Consider the following 24,056-nt stretch of genomic DNA (forward strand, 5'->3'; position numbering starts at 1 on the left):
AAAATAATAATAATAATTACTTCTCGGGGTTACGGGTTTATTATTTAATTATTCTATTTTAAACGGAATGTTACAAGAACACTTGGAAATGGTAATCCAAAAGATAAATAAGTACGCAAAACTTTATACTTTTTAAAATATGTTTTAGGAAGAAACAATCCAAATGTATAATGCAATGCATGCAAATATCCAAACCCAAGTCAATCTTAAAAGTCCAGCTCACAACAATCGCCGAAAAAGAAGTACTCATGACAGACAACCAACTTTTGCACTCACATCCGACAACAAAATAAAGATGGTCGAGTGTGAAAAGCGTATGACATGACATTGCCAATTCGCCGTTGGACGCACAAAAAAGGAACTGGGGCCCATCCAACTTAGGTCACACGAGGGGTAGTGATCCTCTACTCATACACGTGAAGATTGTCAAGAAATGCACTCAGAAACAAACAACTATCCATTTGACTACAAAGTCACACCCATCCTAGTATGATATGCATGTATGCAACAAGTAGGATGTCAAAATCTCTTTTCTTAAAATAAGCATTTTTAACTTTATATAAACTAAAATCATTTCTGAAAAATATAAATTCATAAATACACAAATAATCCTCATATGGGCAACTAGCAATCTGATATACGTTGGATAGTTTTAAAATACAAAACCAATAATAAAGGATGTGTACTCCTGAATGTTATCAAATTACAAGACAAGACTATCTGAATTCTTACTATCAAAGAATAAGATAAAGCACCTCAATGCATAATATTTCCAAAACATGCCCTTGATTTGATTATGAGAATCCCCGAATTATAGAATATAATATCAAGTACAGGAAAACACTTAAGGGATACATATAGACGAAATCGCAATTATATATGTACTTTTACTTTAAATAATGGGAAACACATATAAAATAATCATATAGTGGGGACAGTGTTCCATGGTAAAAGTAGTCAGCGTAAGTCCTAAGCTTGTAACAACAAAGATCTTCTAACTTGAGTTATGCTAATTCTAGCTCCAAACCTCCCAATAATTCACCTAATATCACTACAAGGTTTCTAATGACTAAAATACACTTCAATGGGTCAACTCCTTATTCTAAGCTCAAAAATACTCCAAAAATAATCTAAGTTTAATTTAGGATGTCATAGGAGACCAAAGGAAAAAAGTCAAACTTGAAACACAATGAATTACATCCGAGGAAAATGGAACAACTCAAGGACATGTCGTATCTATAGAACAAATTGCATATTGAATTTTTTTCTCATTTAAGCATCCTACTTTCAATAAAACTCCAAAACAATTCAAATGACTCCAAGGACATCACATAGATTATAATACTTCAAAAGAACATAAGAAATGATCACCAATTGGTTCATATCCTTGGAATAACTTTAAAATGCCTAGATATCTATAAAACTCATTTTAAAGATCCAAGAGGATCAAGAATCAAAAAGTGGAATGATTCCTTCAAAAGACATATTAATTTGATTTCACATATACCAATACTTATTTCGAAACCATTTTCATAAAAGAATGATCTTATTAAAAACCAAAACTTGAAACATAACTAATCATCAAATTCTATCACTTCTTAAGAACTTTACAACCATTAAAACACCATTTATAACACACGATGAATAGATTTTTATACGAATCATCAAGGATGATAAATATCAATACTAGACATGAGGATAAGTTAAATGTAGGAATTCAAGCTTAGAACATAGTTCCATAATCAACAAGGTAAATGATCCCCAACCAACTTCATAATCTCACCATGAGTCAACGATTGCCAAATGGATCCTAAATTAGAATATAAATACATAATCTAAGCATGACATCCAACTCATATCATTGTTTGAAATCATAAATCTTGATTTATGTTAGTCACGTTATATATATATATATATATATATATATATATATATATATATATATATATATATATATATATATATATATATATATATATCAGTGTTGTAAAAATCCCGACTAGATCCCGATTAATCGGTGATTAATCCTTAGATGATACCGACCGATTAATCACTGCTAGCAAAATGAGTGAAGTCATAGAAAATTACGAAATTGTAACACTTTGAAGAAATTCTACCTCAATAGAAACCATATGAGGACTGAATAGTATTGTATTAATCATATTAACCTATTTTATTATGATATTAGTGGTATTTACGAACTTTGTTATGATATTAGTCATATTTAATTTTTAAAAAGTCAATGAATTAGAAATTAATGGTCCTCGATTAATCTCTGTCTAGTCGATTAATCCCTTAACCCTAGCACACAGACTAGCTAACGTCGAGCGTTTTTTTATAACCATGATATATATACTTTGTTTTCAACTTCATATTATTTTGTGTTCTCGGTATATAACATTATCGATTCGAAGCAACCACTCTTGTAAAACTCAGCTAACTAGGGCGGATACTTGGACTTGACCTTTTATTGAGGCGAGTTAAGCCAACTCGGCCAAATAACTTGGAATTCGGTCAAACTCGGATCCACTCGAACAAACTCGATCAAATTGTCAAAATTGACTTAAAAGAGAGAAAAAATAAAAAATTTCAGGATTAATATGTGTATTTTAGATTTTATCTAATATACTAACCCTTACACTAAAGTAAAATACCGGATAAACGAATTGTATATGCTTTTATCTCTCATTATCATCTTCAAGATTTTTATGATTAAAATCTTAATTGTTTTGAACTAATTTAACATTTATATCTTTTTTATTGATATCCCACCTACTTTGTTATAAATATTAATAAACTTTTAATTTTTGGTATATATATATATATATATATATATATATATATATATATATATATATATATATATATATATATATATATATATATAATTTTTACAAAATTAAATTCTTTATAAAATATCATATCCGAGTACTCATCGCCTAGACCGAATATTTGTTACTCTCTAGGCAACCGAATGAGTACCAAATAGTGAGTTCCGCAACAATGATACCAAGTAAACATGTTGGTATCCAAATAAGTTAATACTATATATACGACGATGCTTGTAATTAAATTTATATACTAAATATAGTTGGCAAGGTAAAGTGAACGAGAAAAAAAAATGATATAGTATCGTATTCACTCCTAATTAAACTTAGATAGATAAACATAAACAGAACTCTCTATAAGTTGGATAAACTAATTCTTATATATTTTAAGAATTTAAAATGTTATGATTGTCGACATATGTAATTTAAAAAATTATAACTAGACTAGGACGAGTGATGGATATTAGAAAGTCAACTATTTTCATCATAGAATACCCATCATTAAAGTTAATATTACATGTAATAATTTGATAACATAATAATGCCATTTCGTTCATAAATAAAACTAGAAGACGTAGCATACATGCCCTACATAGAAATATTATTATTGGAGCGTAATTTGAAATAAATATTGGGTTGTGGGCACTATAGCAATGTGATTTTCCTTAACTTAATATGTGCATACAATCTTATAACATGCAGAAACAAGTTTACAATTTATGGAACCTTAATATTTAGCTTTAATCTCCAGCTAAAAAAATTAATAAAAATCATTCCATTCTTTAGTATGGAGTAATCAACTAATCTTTTACAAAAAGAGAAAAAAAAATCTAACTAATATTCATGGTATTTTCCAAGATTTTTTTAGAACGCGACATTAACAAAAAAAAAAAAAAAAGCTAGCAAAAGGTAGGAATTACATATAAAGAGTTTGAAAAAAGCACATTTCACCCGCTCTAATCAATTAAGACAAAATTTAGGATTTCTAGCTCTAATCCAAAAGAACCATTGAGACCGAATAGAATCCCAAATTAAAGACTTAATAGGTATGTGGTTGCTAAAAAGCAACATAGTGCAAAAAGACCAAATAAACCAAAACATGGTCAAGCAAGCATCATCCAACCATCTTTTAACATTGTCGGCAAGACGCACTTGATCAATCCAAGCAACCCAAACCGAAAAGAGCTAAAGATTGGAATGTCCAATTCCCACCAAGTTGCAAAAAGTTCCACAAATCCACCGCCATGCCACAAGAAAAGAAGATATGATTGATTGTCTCCACATCAAGATCACATATAGGACACCTAACAGAGCCAATATCAATACCTCTCATATCCAAATTGACTCTAGTAGGGATTTTATTCAAATTTATCCTCCAAAAAAGCACATTCACCTTGGAAGGGAGAAGCCGATTCCATCAAATAGAGCCGATACCAACCTCCAATAATTTGGAATCAATAAAAGACCTAGCAGAAGCGACATAAAATCCCGTAGAAGCATCAATGGATCAAGTCCATGTATCCAGATCAGAATAAAATCTAACTAGATTAATAAACTCCCGTAAACCTGCAAATCGGAGGGTCTCCACACCTCCTCTCGGAGGCCTTCTAAAAACCGAGAACCATTCCAAAGGACGCAATCGATCAGAGACTTTACACATCTTATCATCTAACATGTAAATCCGAGGAAATTGCACTTTAAGACTTCGAGATCCGCACCAGACGTCATCCCAAAACAAAGTATTAGCACCATCACCCACCTTTCGAATGCCAAAGAGAGCAAACCAATTCCTTTCTCTTTGAGATTTTTAGTAGAATTAAGAATTGCAATCTAAGGACTCAACGCAAATCTAGGCATCCCCCTTCTCCCTATAAAACCATCAACACCATAAATATTGGAGATGACCTTTGCCCATAAACAGGCAGGATACAAATAGAACCTCCAAATCCATTTGAATAGAAGAGATCTATTTAAAGCAAAAATACTCCCAATACCCAAGCCTCCAAGCTCTTTACTAGCCATACACTTATCCCATGCCACCCAAGTCATTTTTTATCATTCAAATCACCACAATAAAAAAACTATTCCTCATTGATTCCAAAAGTCCCTCAACAGTCCTCGAAATTTTATAAAGAGACATGTAATAAGTAGGTAAATTTCCAAGAACTATCTTAATCATAGTTAATCTAGCACCAACAGAAAGGCAATTAGCTTTGCAACTAGAGAGCTTCTGCTTGAATTTGTCAATAACACCTTTCCAGTTAGAAATATGAGACATATTGCAACCTACAGGAACACCAAGATACGAAAAAGGCAAAGAAGAGACCTCGTAACTAAGAACCTGCACCATCAAAGTCACGTCCAAATCAGAGACCCCAATACCAAGAATCTTACTCTTTTGGACATTTATTTTAAGACCAAAAGATATAAAAAAAATATCTCAAAAGACAAATCAAACTATTATCATTTCTAAGCGACCCTTCTCCTATGAAGATGACATCATTAGCATACATCAAATAAGAGACAGTAAGGCCACGAGAATAAATAGGGGTACCTCTGAATATACCTATATGTAAGGCTCTACGAATAACAACATGCAAACCCTCCATAGCCAAGATAAACAGAAAATGTGAAAAATGATCACCTTGACGAAGACCCCTACAAATTTTGAATTCATCAGTAGAAGAGTCGTTAATTAAGATAGAAGTCCGAGCATTCATAAGGCAGCATACAATCCATTTTCTCCATTTACACCCAAACCCAAAATCTGCCAAAATAAGATCCAAATAGTCCCATCTAAGAGAATTATAGGCATTTTCAAAATCTACTTTAAAAATAGGCAAGGATCGATTACTCTTATAATACCACTCCATAATTTCATTAAGAATGAGAGGACCATCCAAAATATTTCTGCCTTTAATAAACGCGTATTGTTCACCACTAACACACCCACCAATAACTTTACTTCACCAATTAGCTAACAGTTTACCAATAATTTTGTATTAGCATTCGATTAAGCTAATAGGCCTATAATCAGAAACAAACATAGCATTAGCAATTTTCAGTATCAAAGCTAAAAAAGAAGAATTACACCCTTTAGGAAAGCATGAAGAGATCGCAAAATCCTCCATAGAGCAAACGACATCATCTTCCACAATATCCCAAATGGCTTTTATAAAATTGAAATTAAAACCATTAGGACGAGGAGCCTGATCACTACCACGATCCCACACAACCCTTTTGATTTCATCACACGAGAAAGGAGTCTCCAGATTTGAAGACTGAATAGAAGAAAGCCAATTTAGCATATCAACCCCACACCAAAACCATGAGCCAGAAACAAGAGCGAAACGTTTCCAAAAATGATCAAAAAACTCGACGTTAACAAGACCCAGGTCAACAATCCAACTCCCATCTCGCATAACACCTATACTAACCATCTGTCTTCGCTTCTTTTCAAGAATACCATGAAAAAACTTAGAATTTTCATCACCTTCTACCGTCCATTTAACCTTAGCCTTCTGTGACACATCAATAGCCTCGCGGTTATTAATTTCAGCCAATTTATTAACCGAATCATTTCTACTTCCCACTTGCTCTTTCGTAGCAATTCCACGATCAATGAGACTATCCATGGCAGCCAACTGATTAGAATGGAATTCCTTATCAACATGAAGTCTAACACGATTGGAAGCATTCCAAATTCTAATGACCTTCTTCAAATTTCATAGCTTCTTTTTTAAAAGCAACCATGCCATTAGAATCAAAAATACCATCTTGAGTCCAGGTCTTGACCTCTAGCTCACGAAAATCATCCATAAGTAACCAAGAATTAAAAAACCGAAAAGTAATAAGACCATAATCAACTTTCTTTTGAAACAAGAGAATAGGTCTATGGTCTGGAATAAATTTTTCCAAAATCACAACTTAAGAATCTAGAAAATTTTCAAGGAGAGAATCAGAAATCAGAAACCGGTCAAGTTTGCTCATCTTTTGCACCATCTATCCAACCAAGGGAAATACTAACCCACTTTATCCTCTTTCTATATTTTTTCTCTCTCATTTTCTCTTGTACCATGTGTTTTAAGACTTGTACCTTAGTTATTTTGCATTTTTTTAATTGAGTGGGTTGAGAAAGATATGATCTTCGCGTGTTGTGAGTTGGAAAAGATTAAAAGAAAGAAGGAAAAACTGATGCGACAGTGGGTTAGGAGGGAATGACTCCCTCCTCCCTAATGGATTTTGAGATCCATTTGAAGATTGAAGACCATTAGCATCAATTTTTCAAATGTATGACTAAACCTGTAAAATGGTGCAAAGCAGAAGGATCAAAACTATAATTCACTTTTTGTTTTCACATATACTAGTACCAAAACAACAAGAAGTGGAAATCACATAGATACCATCTATCAAGTTTGTAAAAATTGGATTGAAATTAGGAATTTAGCAACACACAAAGACTATTTATGTAGTTTCCTCTTTATATACGAAACACAATTCACTAAAACTGTTTGATTTTTTACACGTTTTGTTACTTTTCTCATCTTGGGTCAATTTTTTCCTAAGAACATTTTGCCCGACTGAATTCAAAATATTTCAATATGTATGCCATTGTATTTTCGTAGCTTCTTTTTTAGATAAAAAAGAGTATATTTTTTCTTCAAAAGAAAACATACAAGTTGTAAAACCAGAAAATGGAAGGCGCGAGCTTTAGGGATTGAGTGGGGAATGAGGAGGGTTTGTTAGAGGTGTTTTCTCATGATGTGTCATCACTTGCTATGTCCTACATAGATCTTTCTAGGGATTTGTAGGCTTATAAATGTACAACTTATGAAGCAATATGTGCTATTGTTAAGCTACACATTTAACAACTTGTATCTACATGTGACTACTAAGTGGAAATCTTTTCACACACAAGACTCTTCACAAAGGATAGCATGAGCATCTCTATCCACATCTAATTGATTTTTTATTATTATTTCATTTTCTTTATATTGAATGAAATATAATTTATATAATTACGTTCTAGACGCGTTCCAAACATTTCCTTATGTTAATAACTTTCAGATTGATATAAGCAAGTAAGCAAGTTAGGGGTTATGGCATCTCCAAATCAAGATCATTTATATTGTTAAAAACATTTTTAATGAAAATGCTTCGATCTAACTCTATTCTCAACTTCAAAAACAATGTTATAAATAAAATAACATCAAAAATTAGGTTTTACTTATATTCACCAACAAATCTTTTTGTGTCAATATATTAGTCAGGAATAACTCAATCTTTTCTTAAGCGTAGTCCAATTTTTTTTTTTAGGGATAACGTGGTAATATAAAATAATGCAGAAAAAATTACATTAGTAGACGAAATTTTAGAGGTAGCACGGCCTAGCCGTGGCTTCTTAAATTTGTTGATTTTGTTTGTTTTTGTAATGTTTAAAGGTATTTATGGATCGTATATTTCAGCCATCGAAAGAAGTAGGTTTGATGAGGTTGGTTTATTTACTTATAAATTTTAGCGAGACTCATGTATTATATGAGTTTATTTAAAAAAAAAATATGAAATTTTAGCAATTTAAAAGTTTAAATTTATAAGAAAAATAAGAAAAATTTTGAATTATTAAAATTAATGAGGCTTTAATGTATTGAATACATTACATATATAAACAATTTCTAATAAATATTTTACATATATATTACCATACATATTAAATGTGAAATTTTAATTTAATAAAATGAAAAATACAATAAAATGAAAAGTGGAAAATAGAAAACTCAAAAATTCCAGAAAATGTGATGTGTCTAAACGAAGGAGAAGAGGGCATATGATAAAAAGTTATTTATTTATTAGGAAGGATACGGTGCCAATCTTGAATTTTGATATCGGAAATAAAACCAAAATTTTTGGGCTAATTTCTAGGTTTGTTTTTTTCCACAATTAAGAATTAGCCCTTCTATTTTTCTCAGTGACATCGTTAACACCTGACTTCTATGTACACACCAAAACTATTTGAAAATCTTTTTTCTACTATATGCCACTATTATTTTTTCCAGTGTTACACTTAGTATAAAATATTATGTCCATCCCGTATCAGTGGATGATTATCTTAGTGTCATGTGTGGGAGCAGTAGAGATGAAGTCTCGTGGAGTTATTTCTTATTTTAAAATTTGTTGAATATCAAAAGTATAGAAATATAGAATATAAATCAAAGGGGTATATTAGTCATTTTGAAAAATGTCAAATCAAATCCGTAATTTTGAAAATGTCAGACGGTAACCAAAAAGTTGGTAAACAGCGACCATTTTGGTAAATTTAAAATTAACGAAAAACTTGTATAATAGAAACAAAAACTCATTATTCTAAATTGATGAAATCTAGAGACAAAAAAGTATATATTCTAAAATTAACGAAAACTTGTATACTAGGCAGTAGGGAGGATCAACTTGATGGGCTGTAGGATTTGATCAAGTCCAGCCATAGATGAGGAACTTAGCCCATGGATTTGATCTAGCCCGCTATTCACTTTTTGAGCCATTTTTCTTATAACTCTCATGGATTTTTGACCGAATTAAAACACAATTTTTTTTGCCAACCATTTAAAACTGTTTTGTTCTACCCATTGTAACGGTTTCGATTTGTTATTAACTTATTAATTATTAATATACTCATATATTTCGATTTTCCAATAAACATAAAATAGAGACAAAAATATCTTTACATATAAGGGCCCACGGCTTTAAGCTTTTTGTTCTCATCATTATTTTATACTCTTTTTTAGGGATGAAAGTGAGTCCAAATCCGGCCCCTTAGACATTCCTTATCAGCCACCATTCCCTCAAAAACCCTAATCTCAAATCTAAGTTTGTTTGTGAGAGTTTAGGAGCTTATTAAGTGATCTGGTGCATATTGTTGAAAAAGGAGGCTAGAGAAGAAAGAGGTGTTTCTTCTCTAGCCTCCTTTTTCAACAATATACACCAAAATCACTTATTAAGCTTGTAGATCCAGAAATTACTCCTGTGTGCATCTTTTTCAAGTATAAAGTTTATACCTTGATGAGTTTCCTTTTTGATCTCCATGGATGAGTTTTATGAGCTTTTTGTACCAAAGTTTGGACCTTTATGAGTTTCGAGTACTCCAGAGAATATTAGATGTCCTTTCATGCATTTTAGGTCTTATAGGTTCGTAAAAATGGTTACCTTATCATTTCCCTTGGCCCATGCATGAGTAAAGTGACTTAGAGTGTGATGGAAGTTAAAGTGTGTTGCATTGGGTCCTTTTCTAGCCATGCAAAGACTTAAAGTCAATGACTTTATGGGTTAAGACACCCTAGGATGGTCAGATCTGAAATGGGGATAGGTGTCTTAACGGATTAAGACATAAAAGTTGATGAAGTTAGATTAGGCATAGTACGCCAGACATACTCTTGGCTACGTCCCACGTAGCCTTTCTCGTGCCCGATTGGTCGCTTCCCCGATTGGTCGTTGAGTGAGTTGTACGTACTGGGCAGTTGACTTTTATTGACTTTTGACATTTGGTCAAGATTTAGGGTTTTGGACCATGGGAAGGGTAAAATGTCTCTTTGTGATTAATGGACATAGTTATGGGTTTTGGACTCACGAGTTGAGTTATGGACCTTAATTATTAATTAGGGTTAATTATTGTGTAAAAAGGTGGAGTCTAGTTTCGGCAGTTCGGGTGTGAGATTTATCTGTCATCAGTATCAGATGAGTCTCCTCACTTATTCTTACCTGTGTGGTAGAATAGTCGTATTCGTTAGGACCAACTGGGTCTAGTGTTATTTTGTATTATGTTATTAATGTGTGATTGAGACAACAAATAGTCTCCAGGGTTGCGGATAACCCATAAGGCATGTTATTGCCCACTGGTGCTGTTGATAGTCCTTAGGGTTGTTGATAACCCATAGTTGTTTATTTATGTTGTGTTGTATATGGTATCTTGGGGAACTCACTAAGCTTCGTGCTTACAGTGGTTGATTTGTGTGTTTTAGGTGCGGTGGAGCATGTGGTTTAATTCGATACAACGCGCAAAACCTTACCAGCCCTTGACATATGAACAAGAAAACCTGTCCGTCTGAGTAGGGGTGAGCATGGACCGGGTTGGGTCGGTTTTGGGGTAAAACCGAACCCAACCCATGTATTTCAATTTATGGGTTTTAGAACACGTCGGCTTCGGTTTTTGGTCGGTTTCGGTTTTTGGGTTCTTGGGTCGGTTTCATCGGTTTTCGGCTTCAACCCATGGGTTGATGGGTTTTGGGTTGTAACTTGTTTATCAGAAAATCTTTATAAGTTAAAAATGAAATAAATTTAGCAACCTAGATTAAAGAAACTAAAAAAAAAAGCATTTCAGCACCAACACAACATCAAAAGTATGTTGCTAAAATTTTACAACAACCAAGTTTAACAAGTTTTTAGAAACAAAAACAAGTAGCAAACAACCAGGTAATAATATCGGTTTCAATAAAACAATACCACAACCATATATTAGGTGTAATTTAGTACCAAAATCCACCTCCTTTTGCATTTGACGTATACTACCTTTGACATTGAAAGTCAAATTATAGCATATCATTGAAAAACATGTAATAATATCGGGTTGGGTCGGTTTCAAATCCAATGGGTTGGGTCGATTTCAAACCCAACGGGTTGGATGGTTTGAGGTATTAAAACCGAACTCAAAACCCATTTTTCGGTTATAAAAATTTAAACCCAAACCTGAGAGTTTGGGTTCGGTTTCAGTTTCTTGGTTTCGTTTTTGTCGGCTTTTGGGTTTTCGAGTTCGGTTTTGCTCACCCCTACATTTGAGGACCGCGAGAAGGCAAAGGTTTGATTTTACACGCTCAATGAGAGATTTTTTACTAGGACAGTTTGAGATACTTTGATATTTTGTGATGATGCTTGTTTTAGACACTTATGTTTTTGGTGACTTCGTTTCTAAAAATTTGTTTTGGTGAATTAAAAATGAAAAAATTGGTTTAAAATTTGAGGTGTTACAATTTGGTATCAGATTCCTAGTTTGAGAGATTTAGATGAACCTCAGGATAATTTCAAACTCAAACTGAGGATCTGAAGATTTTTTTGTCTGTATCGTTGGTTATACTTTGTATTGGGGTTTAGAGCGTGTTTTCCCCCCTTTTAGTTTGTCTTTAGTTAGTTAGGTTGTTTTGGTCCCTAGGGTCTATCCCAGGGGCCTTTTTCTTTTCCATAGGTGGAGAGTCCATAACATGTTATTGTATTTATTATTTTTTTTATTAATAAAAAGTTAATGGATTTGTTGCCCTCCTTTACCAAAAGAGAAAAATAATGCATGTTGAAAATTTTCCATTGTTCAACATTGGTAGGGGAGGAACTTAAAGTGTGTGTATAATTGTTTCTCATTGTTGATCCTTCAAAGGCTTTGGGGAATACAAGAGATGAGCCAAACCCACACACGCACGCTCAATAAGAGCATTGCGAGCTTAGGATCTAATATTTTTGACAAGTTCGGTTCGAGTCGATTGGACTAACCCAATCAACACGTTAACCGACATTGACTTTGTGGATAAGCATATAGAATATTTCTAAAGCCTTAGGAAACAATAGCTAAACACCAATTTTGAATCGGGGGAGATATGAGATAACAACATCATTGAAGTTGCATTCGAACCGTCACGTGGAAGCCGATTAGAGGCCAAACATTGTTATCAAATCTACTTTTTGGGGATTTGGTTTTTCGTATTCATTTCAAATAGGGACCTCTCAGTTTTCTTTATTCCATACCAAAAAAAAACACATCATTCATTCCCCTCTCCACTTTCCCTTTGCAAAACACAAATTTCTTTCGATTTCTGAGTAATCAACTTTGCGTTTATCACTTCTTCCATAGTTGTTGGAACGAAAGATATTTTGCATCAAATCATGGGATTTTACGTTGAAGCTTGCAACCTTAAAGCGACGTAAAATGTTTAAGGACAAACTTCTTCAATACAGTCAAGTTCAACAAAAATTTAGGTGAGCTTTAAATTTATTAGTTGTCTTTTAATATGTCCGACAACGAGATAGTCTCATTCTATAAACATATATGATCACGTAGGTTCAATCTGATTTTTTGGACGAAAATCGGTAATTAATTAATTAATTAATAATAATAGTAAATAGATTTATTATTAATAACTAATCGACATTGATTGGTCTATTTTGTGAATGTATTAAATGGTTTTAAATATATTAAATTGATGTGTGATTGCCCAAAAATGACACTACTTTGATGAATTGGTAAATACTATGTGCAGGTAATCATACGTGCTTAAAATCGGGTGGAACTTGCAAATAAAAAGGAAAAATTAAAGCTGAAATTTGACTAGCATTGGAGTGGTACACTAAAACTCCAGAACAACAATCTAAAGTTGGATAGCATTGGAGTTAGCATTAAAGCAGCGTTGGAGTCAACATCTAAGACACCATCTTCAACACCATGGTGTAAAGTGTCCGAAAGATTAGTATTTTAACACATATTTAAAGGAGACTCAACCCTAATCAAAAAGCTTCTTATCCCCCTATGATTTTCCTGCATTTTAGAGGCTTGAAAACAAATTCAAACCTTCTCCAAACACGTTTGTAACCACTCCAATCCGGATTCAATGCGAGATTTCAACGAAATCATCATCAAGCAAGGATCATTCAATCGGTAGATCATCATCAATTCCATTAAGTTTCAAATTTTATCACTTCTTCCTCAAGGTTTTATTGTTTCAATGTTTGATAATCATTAGGTTACAGTTGCTTTATGATTGCAAGTTTGTTTATGGACTTTATTAGTCATTTTATAATTTTCATTCAAGTTATTGGTTTTATGAACTCAATGGAAGGCTAAACCATTAGGGTTACTTTCAGGGATGTTTAGGACTTGTAGATGAACACGGTTGATTATTACTTGGTTCTGATCAATTTTGATTGTTGTTTTGTGGTTAATGTTATGATTTTCAGTAATAATAATTGAAATTGGGTTGTATGAATTTGTTTGATGTTATAACTAATATAGTAAATTGCCAATTCACATATTGTTCCATGTTCAAGTAGCTTAGAAACAAAGACATTTGGTTGAATCCACATTAATTCAAATTCACTAATTGTTCATAATCCAATAAGACATACGAAGTAAGACAACTAGTTAAATGAACATATCGTGTACCCAAAATTATATGTTACAAGATAATAAACCTCAATTACATCTAAGTAATTGCTTTAGGATTTTAAGAAAGGAAGTGTGTGACTCTGAAATGTTCGACAACCAAACCAGGAGTACCATTTTTTTATTGAAGGTTTCTTTTTCATTAATAAAGCTCCAAGCTTTTTGTTTAATATTTTTTTTGTGACAATTACAAGTGATACTTTTTCCTTTGATTATTTTAACACAAAATTTAACCACGAACTCCTTTTGGATTCGACCTGACTTACCTTATTTACGTAGGTTAGTTTGTTTATTTTTTATTGAGACAACGACCATGATCAAACATACAATTTTTAATATTATATGTAGGTTTAATTACTTGTCTATTAAAGTTGATATCCAACTAATACCATGAAAATATGAACCTCTGTTTTCTGATATAAAATTTAACCAAATCAACTAAAAAGTCGCCTATTATTTCATATTACTTCAATGAAACAGCATTAATAACTCGAGTCATGAATTTGTATATTGAAATATGAAAATAAATAAATCAAAAAATTTAGTGATTTTTACATAAAGTTTTACTTTTTGCATGTTCAAATGATCTAAACATAACATGAATATTTTGGTACAACTTAGCTCTTAGTGCCAAATGACCTATGAATACAAAAAGACAACCAACCATAGATCATCGCCAACACCCTTTAATAAATAACTAAAACTTTGTTTTTCATGTCTTAAACAAGTATTTTCCAATTAAATAACTTCTATATATCTCTGTTGGCGTGCTTATAGTATTCCAATCTTGAGTTTTAATAATAAACAATATGTATGATGCAAAGAAATGGATTATATATAACATGTTTGATGTTTCCTACGTTGTTTCGTCTGGATGTCTATCAGGGATTTTAGTACAGGTGCTTCTCGATTATACTAAGAAAACACTCGAACATCATATAATAGTACCATATAGTTTAAAGTACAAATGAAAATAATAATAAATATTGGTACAAGTGACAAATACATCCGGAAATCAAGATCTTTGTATGTTGGAAGCAATGCAAAATGTTATAACAACATTTGTCGTGTTGTATCGTAAAGCATATAACATGCTTATGTCTAAACTGCCTCGTAATCGATAATTATAATTAGATTAAGAAATTGTTCTCTAATCAATTAATTAGTGTCAATATTATTTTTGAATTTTTTTGCTTATCTTCATTTCGGTTTGTCTTATTGTTCGACAATCCATTATTAATTTTTAATACAAAATTCTGAATTCATGTCCATCTTGAGACGATGGAGATGACATATTTATAGATTATGATTGACGTTTCTTATTTCTCCAATAACATGCAATTTGGTTTGTTTGATCATATTTTCTTGTTTGTTAACGGTGACAAATAAGTTTTAAGAAAATTTCTCGCAAATGTATCTTATTTCGACGTAAAAACGTGATTTGTATAGCATTTGTTTTTGGAACAACATGAATTTTATAGCCGACGTTAGAGAGGGCATTACAAAAAGTTACTACGAATAGTTGGGTCTTGTAAACACGAAACCGGATTCAGTCTAGTTTTTCATACATTTATTCAAAATCCAAAAAAAATGCATTGCTAATTATATCACTAAAAATAGTGGATTCTTAGGCAAACCCTTCCAAAAAAAGAAGGCAAATTCGAAACTTCCAAAGCATTCATAAATTAGTAATCACGACCATATCAATCGCCTTACGTTGAAGGTGTATCCTTCACCTTATCAACCAATGTAATACGAGACGCCATCAAACAAACCTTTAGAACACGGAACCCTACCAAACATCTACCTGTCTCCAAATACAAAGTAAATGACACGTTGAAAAAACATGTCTCACAGTCTCAACATGATTCATGTAGGAATGACAAAGAATTAACTCCACCTCCACCAATCTAGTCGAAAGTCTCTCTTTATGTTGAGGGAGTGGTGCCAAGTTTGTCATAGTCTACGTAGACATCATCTAGGATTGTCACTCTCTAATTTTTGTCATTTACATGGCGTGAGTTGCCACATTTACCATGCCAATTTTTTTAATAATTAATGTAAAAAATAAACATTTCAAACATACTATTTTCTTTTAAACTAAAATTTCATTTAACTAGAATTATATATATATATATATATATATATATATATATATATATATATATATATATATATATATATATATATATATATATATATTAAAGCGCATGGCATGTAACAACAGTAATATTTAGAACTTTAGGTTTTTGACAGCATAGAATGGAGGGTTTCATAATTTTGGTCCCTTCAATATTTACCCATGCAATCTCCACCCAAAAGTATCCAATTGTGTAGTCTCCACCCAAAAGTATATCCATTTGTCAAATTGGTCCCTAGCTTTTGTAACATTGTTCTATTTCAATACTTTTTTTTCGCGTTATTACAAATTTGTTCATTCCTTGGTCAATGAATAGTGAGCCTTACTATACATTTTTAGAGTTAGTCTTCGCTATTACATGTTTTTGAAAACTTTGAAACTTCGCTTTTTTAGTTAATTTTATTTTTAGAAAACATTAAATTATTTCTAACCCATGCAACGCATGGGCTCTTTCCTAGTTATAATTAAGATTTATAAGTCAAGGGTTGACTTTGTAATTTCAAAAACTATTTATGTTGAGAGAATTTAGGGCGGGGTATTTTTTGTTACTAGACCAAACCCTAGGGACCTTTTATGTTAAATCTGAAAAAACTTGTTGTCTTCTCCTAGTATTTGGCGCATACGACACGAAGAGTTTCTTCCATTTTTATATATGTGATTAACTACAACTTCAAGAGAAAAATTAATCCTTGCCATGTGCATACTCCTTTTTGTGTCTTTTTTCCCCAAACCATACTCTCTCTCTCTCTCTCTCTCTCTCTCTCTCATCGGCAATATCCCACCGAGTTGTCGAGCCGAGCTCGACATGTCGATTCATCGGCCGGTGTTCGCCGTCCGTCGATGTTACCAAGTGGGTAGCCGAGCCCACTCCCACTATCCTTAGTGGGAATCCAGTCCTAACCCTCGAAAACAATGCATTCAACTTAATCAAGACCCAAGTGTTACATCTCGTGGCCGTGTCACCTCCTAATAACAAATTGATATCTAAAAACACCCAAGCTGAAGAAACAATAAAGTCATCTGAAGAGTCTAAAGTCCCACCCAACCTGCTAGCATAGATTAATAAAATAATATAAATGTAACGTCTCAAAAATCAAGACTAAAAATTTTCGTTTTTAAATTAATAAAATTATTATCTAAAACGTCATCATAAAAATCATGGTGGAACAAGTATATCAACGACATCACAAAAGATCAGAGTAACATAAAATGTGGAACGAGATGGTGTGTGCATTGCAATCATCTTGGGCTCTTCCCCTTCGAACCAGAAGTACCTGAAAACATAAACTAAAAACCGTAAGCACAAAGCTTAGTGAGTTCCCCAAAATATCACATACCATACATAATAAACATATAATGAGCCCCGCCCAGCATCGGGCCCCGCTCGGTATATAGATCTGTCAGCCATCGGGCCCGCCCAATATACATATAAGCATATAAACAGATAAACACATAACACATGCAATAATCACAAAGATATATAACATATAGAATGGTCATTGAGCCCCACCTAGCATCGGGCCCTGCTCGGTAACATATAAACACATAACATATGCAAGAGTCACGCAGACATCTAGCATCCTATACATAATATACGATGGGTCGGCATTGGTGTCTTCGACCCGCTAAACACAATGAAGAAACTCACCTCTACCTGTTGAAACACTCAAATGAATCTTGGTCTGTTGATCTAGAAAACCCCGCACTATCATCAACAAGATAATATCCAATTAATAATTAGATCTTGGCCCATAACCAAGACTCTAAGCTACTTAGCCATAACCAGGGTAAAAGACCATTCTATCCTTTTTTCTTACTTGGCCCAATACCAAGGCCCAACTTAACTACTCAAAAGGCCTAAATCCTAAATTGCAACCTAAAGCCCAATATGGCTCAATCTTCCAAATTGGGCCTAAAACCCATCATGGAACTAAATCCAAGGAAGCCCAACATGTTAGCCCAAAGCCTAATTTAGAAGTCTAATGGCCCATCAAGGCCCAATCGTAAAAGTCCATAGCATGGCCCAAAATCTATGAACGGCAAGCCCATGTTTCCATTTGTTGAGTACGCGGAGCGTACTCAGCTCGTACGCCCAGCGTACACCTCAGACTCCCAAACCACTTCATTAAGCACTTAAACAGTTAAAACCATTTGCTAAACTCTCAAATTTGGTCTGTAACAACACGTTATTTCAGGTTAATGTAATGACTAAAAGTCGAGTCTTATAACCTCTTTGTAAATTAATAAGAATATCATCGAAAATGAAATGCTCAAAAAGCCCTGTTTGGATACACTATGTGGTAGATATCGTGATAAGGTTTCCAAAAATATAAACAACACTAAAATCCGAGTCATAACGAAGGAGTTATGACCAATCAAAGATTCGTAACACTACCGGTAAAGCGTTGTTAAGCATAAAACGAGAAATTTCAATAAAATACTTTTTAGCCTTAGGTATCTAAATGAAAGTCGTAGATATCTTGAAACCGCAAACATACATAAAAAGAACGCCCCAAATCTGACTTCGTTTGAGGAAGTTATGATTTTTCGAAGTTTCTGACCTAGCAGTAGACAGCTAAAAACTCGAAATAGAGATCGAGCGGTCTTTAGCCGACACAACCTAAACGAAAGTTGAAGACCCTGACAATAGGAGTACAACAATAAAAAGTATGACAAAAATGGACACCAGATGAAGGAGTTATGGAATTTAAACGGACTTTTCCAGGCCCGGCCTGTTAAAAATAATATAATAAAAATAAATCATAATTAGTTGATGGAGTCTAAACGAGAGTTGTAGAGCCTTTTCACACCTACGCGTGCATATAAAGAATGTCAAAATCGGAGCTCGTACGCGAAAGTTACGGATTTTACAAGTTCGGGACACAAAACTCGAGGCTGACTCAGCCTCACGACGTGAGCTCATGATTGATGGGTTCCAGAGTGTCAGCCACGTCAATTTGTCGAAGAGGATCATGCTGACTTCACGACGTGAGAAATCCAAAACTCACGACGTGAGACCCCAAATCAGCCCCTATAAATAGAAGCTTAAGGCTGTCAGGTTTGGTGCTCATCTCTTTCCATCTGAGTGTCGTTACTCTGCGTGATTACCTCGAGAAGCCTTCCCGAAGCCCTGGTTTTTCATACTCGAGTCCCGAAGGAAGTTCTACACTCCCGAGATCCCTGAGAATCCTGAGATTTCAACTCTCTCTAGTCGAAGTTCTGCTCGATTCTTCTCTCGACTACTTCAAAACAACCACTTCAATCAAGTGAGTTCATACCCCTTTTTATACACCTTCAAATACTTTATAATGTACTTTTAATACATTTCGGGGGAGAATACAAGTAAACACCCGGTTAATCCCGGGTGAAAACGTGAAAACTCTTGTCATACTTTGCATGCATTAGATTTATACAAAATGCATAGTATCCAGGGTAGCCATCCTTGTTAAACCATTTTATGCATTCAAAGAACTTATGATTTATGCTTTTTCAAACATTGTGAAAGAGGATAAACATTGCATACGAAACTATTATTTTAATACAGACTTAGTTGAGAATCCGTGATACGATTACATCTTTAAATGCTACCTTTTTGTTAAAAAGGTACTACCTAAAGTCCTGTCTATTATAACTAGAGTCTCCCGTTAGGAGAGCGTGTCAAATGTGTAAAGATCTATACGGGAAGTCATGATCCCGCGCCCTGACTGTTAGCTACAGTCCTTTGGGTGACAGTTTGTCATAAACATTTCGACGCCTGAAGACCGTCGCCACAAGCATATTATGTTTAGTCTGGTTATAAAACTCACCGGATAGACAATTATTATGGTATTCTGCTTTTATGAATGGGTAGATATTAAAACTATTCTTCATCTAACGAGTGCGATCTTCTTATAGCTTTATTATATAAAACTATGTCTCAACCTTTTACGCATGTCAGTTGCTTGCGATTTTCAGTCTTGGACATTAGAGACTGCCTGTTACTTTAGGAAAATAAGGGATTTTCATGTATCCAAAACAATCAACTAATAGGAAAATAAGGGATTTTCCTGGTACAACTATTTACAATTCACAACGCGAACATTCATATGCATTTCATACTTTTATAAGAAAATAAGGGATTTTCTTGGAAAACGCACGAACTTTGGAATGCATACATTTTCTCAAAACTGCTTATGAACTCACCAACTTAATTGTTTATACTTTTTCTTTGAAATAACTTGTATTCTCAGGGAACCGCTAAGCAGGTTTGGAAATCAGCTTTTGGGGATTAACGCTCTGATGTTAATTACTTCTTTTGAAAGATGTTTATGTATTTATCTTTTGAACATGTAACAAATACAATTATGTAAACGTTTTGGAAACTTTTTATATATATGGTGGTATGTACTTTCCTTACTATGAACTGTTATGATACTGAATATGACGTCCTCCGCCCCCGAACATTTCCGCCGTTCTGGTTTGGGGGTGTGACATGGTCCCTAAGGGTGACTTAATACGTAAAATTGGCAACTTTATACCCATACATGGCTTAATTGGATCCAACATTAAAAAAGAAGCTTAATAAATCTCTTAACACTTGCATGGACCAATATCTTTCACAAAGTTTGCATTTTTATGAACAAGGGACATCCATGAAGCTAAGATCTAACATTCATTGCTTTTGGAGTAGATAAAAAGCTTAACTCTAACTCAAAAGACTCAAAAATGTATAAATAACACAATAAAATAGATCTAGCACGAATGACCATCAAGGTAAGAGTTTTTTTTTTACCTCAAAAGGCTTGCAAATATGAAGGTAAGTCTAGATCTACAAGCTCAAGCTATTCCTCTAAGTGTTCCTCTTCTTCTTCACAACAAAACACTAACAAATTCACTTTCAAGCTCAAATCTCACCAAATGCACTTAGGGTTTCGTTTTCTAGGTAAAGGGAGATGGAGGTTGGTCAATAAATGTCCAAGAGGTGATTTAAGTTGTTTAAATAGGGTGCAAACCCTAAAATTTAGGGTTTGACCAAACCATACGTACGCCCAGCATACTCCCATGTACGCCCAGCGTACGTGGGTGAAGTCCGCAATCAGCAGGGAGCTAGTACGCTAAGCGTACTCATAAAGCATGCCCCACATACTTTCAAAGGACCAAAATGAAAAGAATTTTGCAATAAGGGCTAAAAGGAAACTTACCACTTTACAAGTGTTACAATTCTCCCCTACTTGAATCGGACTTCGTCCTTGAAGTCCGCTGCACCAAACAACTCTGGGTAACGCTCCCTCATATCGTCCTCCGTTTCCCACGTCCATTATGAACCCTTGCGATGCTACCACTGGATTTTCACAAACTCAACAACCTTGTTCCTCAAGGTTTTTGTCTTCAGGTCAAGAATCACCACCGGTCTCTCGATATAATTCAGGAAATCATCCACCTGAATATCCTTTAATGCAACCACCGTGAAATCATGCACTAAACACTTCCGCAACTGAGAGACGTGGAAGGTACTATGGATCTGACTGGCTCCTCGGGAAGATCCAAGTGATAAGCAACCTGGCCCACCCGGGCCAAAACCCTGAAAGGACCGATGTATCTGGGTCCCAATTTGCCCCTATTCCTAAATCGGATGACACCTTTCCAATGTGACACCTTTAGGAGAACCATGTCCCCAACCTGGAACTCTATATCTGATCGGCGCTTGTCGGCGTAGCTCCTATGCCGAATCTAAGTTGTTTGCAGTCTACTCCAAACATGCTGAATCAACTCGGTAGTATTGTGTACCACTTTGGTACTCCCCATGGCTCGTTGACCGACCTCACCCTAACATATCGGGGTCTTGCATTTCCTCCCATAGAGCATCTCAATAGTAGGTCGATGAATATTGGCATGATAACTATTGTTACATGAAAATTTTGCTAACAGAAAATATGTATCCCAACTCCCACTGAAATCCAATACACACGCTCGAAGCATATCCTCCAAGGTCTGAATAGTTCGCTCGCTTTGTGCGTCAGTCTGTGGGTGGAAAGCCATACTGAAATGGAGATGATTACCCAATTTATTGTGGAACCTCTTTCGAAATTTGGAAGTGAACCGTACGTCCCTGTCTGAAACCACCGAAATCGGCACCCCATGTTGTGCTACGACCTCCCTGATGTATACCTCAGCCAACTTCTCTACAGAAATACTCTCATGAATCGGGATAAAATTCGCGCTCTTGTTCAATCGATCTACGATGAACCAAATCGAATCCGCTACGCGTGCAGTCTGAGGCAAATTCGTAATGAAATACATGGTATTCTGCTCCCATTTCCCAACGGGAATATCCAACGGCTGCATCTTGTTGTGAGGTCACTGATGCTCGGCCTTGACTTTCCTGTAATTCAAGCACCTCTCCACATACCAAGCTATATCACGCTTCACTCAGGGCCACCAATAATAAGGACGAAGATCTCTATACATCTTCATCATCCTGAGAAGAATGGAGAATCTCGATTTGTGTGCCTCTTCCATCAGAACTTGACACACACCACACCAATACGGAACCCATACTCTCCGATGGAGAGTCAATAACCCTCGACTATCATAATCAAAGGAAGCCACCTAACCCACTATGTGCTCACTCTTTTGGTGCTCTTCCTTCATAGCCTCGATCTGAGCCTCTCGAATCCGCTCCAAAAGCGAAGTAATCACGGTCATCCTCAAACAAAAATCTCTGATCAGATTCATGACCGCCTTGAGGCGAAGAGCGTCGACCACCACATTAGCCTTTCTCGGATGGTAAAGGGTCTCACAATCATAATCATTCACCACATCCGACCACCGGCGCAGCCTCATGTTCAGATTCGGCTGATCCATCGGATACCTCAGGCTCTTGTGATCCGTGTAAATAGAGCAACGGAACCCATAGAGGTAATGTCGCCAAATCTTGAGGGTGAAAACCACAACACCTAGCTCTAAATCACGTGTTAGATAATTCGCCTCATGAGGATCCAGCTGCCTCAAAGCGTAAGCGATCACGCAACCCCTCTATATCATAACTGCACCCAAACCCATGATCAAAGCATCACAATAAACCACGAAGTCCTCAAAACCCTCCGACAGGGTCAAAATCGATGCCTCACACAATCTCTGCCTCAGGGTCTCAAAAGCTACCTGCTGCTCAGGCCCCCGTCGAAAAGTGACGGTCTTCTTCGTTAATTGAGTCAGAGGAACCACTATCTTGGAGAAATCCTAAATGAATATTTGATAGTAACCTGCTAAACCAAGGAAAATTCGAATCTCGTATGGAGACCTCAGAACCTCCCATCTTCTCACGGCCTCAACCTTGGCCGGATTGACCAGAATATTGTTCAGGTTGACAAGGTGCCCCAGAAACTGTACCTTGTGCAACCAGAACTCACACTTGGAGAGCTTTGCATAAAGTCTCTCCCTCATCAAAGTCTCAAATACCTCCCTCAAGTGCTCTTCATTCAGCTCCTGGGTCTTGGAATAGACCAGGATATCATCAATGAATACAATCACAGACTGATCCAGCATCGGTCTGCATACACGTTTCATGAGATACATGAACATGGCTGGAGCATTGGTGATCCCAAAGGGTATCACCACAAAATCATAATGATCATAACGAGTCCGGAAGGTCTTCTTCTACACATCCTCCTATCTAACCCTCATCTGATGGTAACCCGCACGGAGATCAATCTTGGAAAACCAAGATACACCCTGAACCTGGTCAAACAAATCATCAATCATCGGGAGTAGATAACTGCTCTTCATTACTAGCTTATTCAACTCCGAGTAATTAATACATATCCGATGAGACCCATCCTTCTTCTTTACAAATAGGATCGATGTTCCCCATGACCCAAAACCAAGGCTCAACCTAACTACTCAAAAGGCCCAAATCCTAAAT

General features: G+C 34.9%; 1 protein-coding gene and 1 long non-coding RNA gene across 2 annotated transcripts; one reads left to right on the top strand and one right to left on the bottom strand.

The window, feature by feature from the left end:
* Positions 1-4,887: 4,887 nt before the first annotated feature.
* LOC122194801 (uncharacterized) lies at positions 4,888-6,463 on the bottom strand. The gene is made up of 3 exons (XM_042896032.1): positions 5,874-6,463; positions 5,561-5,768; positions 4,888-5,169 (listed from the first exon to the last, which is right to left on the bottom strand). The coding sequence occupies exons 1-3, from the start codon at positions 6,461-6,463 to the stop codon at positions 4,888-4,890; spliced, it is 1,080 nt and encodes a 359-aa protein (XP_042751966.1).
* Positions 6,464-12,627: 6,164 nt separating this feature from the next.
* On the top strand, positions 12,628-13,711 carry LOC128126573 (uncharacterized). The gene is made up of 2 exons (XR_008224536.1): positions 12,628-12,836; positions 13,118-13,711. It is a non-coding gene; the product is annotated as an uncharacterized LOC128126573 (long non-coding RNA).
* The last annotated feature ends 10,345 nt before the right edge of the window (positions 13,712-24,056 follow it).

The sequence above is a fragment of the Lactuca sativa genome, chromosome 6, assembly GCF_002870075.4.
Source record: "Lactuca sativa cultivar Salinas chromosome 6, Lsat_Salinas_v11, whole genome shotgun sequence".
NCBI lineage: Eukaryota > Viridiplantae > Streptophyta > Magnoliopsida > Asterales > Asteraceae > Lactuca > Lactuca sativa.

Bases quoted from the DNA above. Each gene is read 5' to 3' on its own strand.
- LOC122194801 (XM_042896032.1), bottom strand. From the start codon at position 6,463: ATGGATAGTCTCATTGATCGTGGAATTGCTACGAAAGAGCAAGTGGGA. The intron at 5,769-5,873 runs GTTTGTTTCTGA...TGGGTGTGTTAG, and splicing joins CTGAAAATTGCTAATGCTAT to TGGTGAACAATACGCGTTTA. The intron at 5,170-5,560 runs GTATGCTGCCTT...TTGATGGTGCAG, and splicing joins GTAAATGGAGAAAATGGATT to GTTCTTAGTTACGAGGTCTC.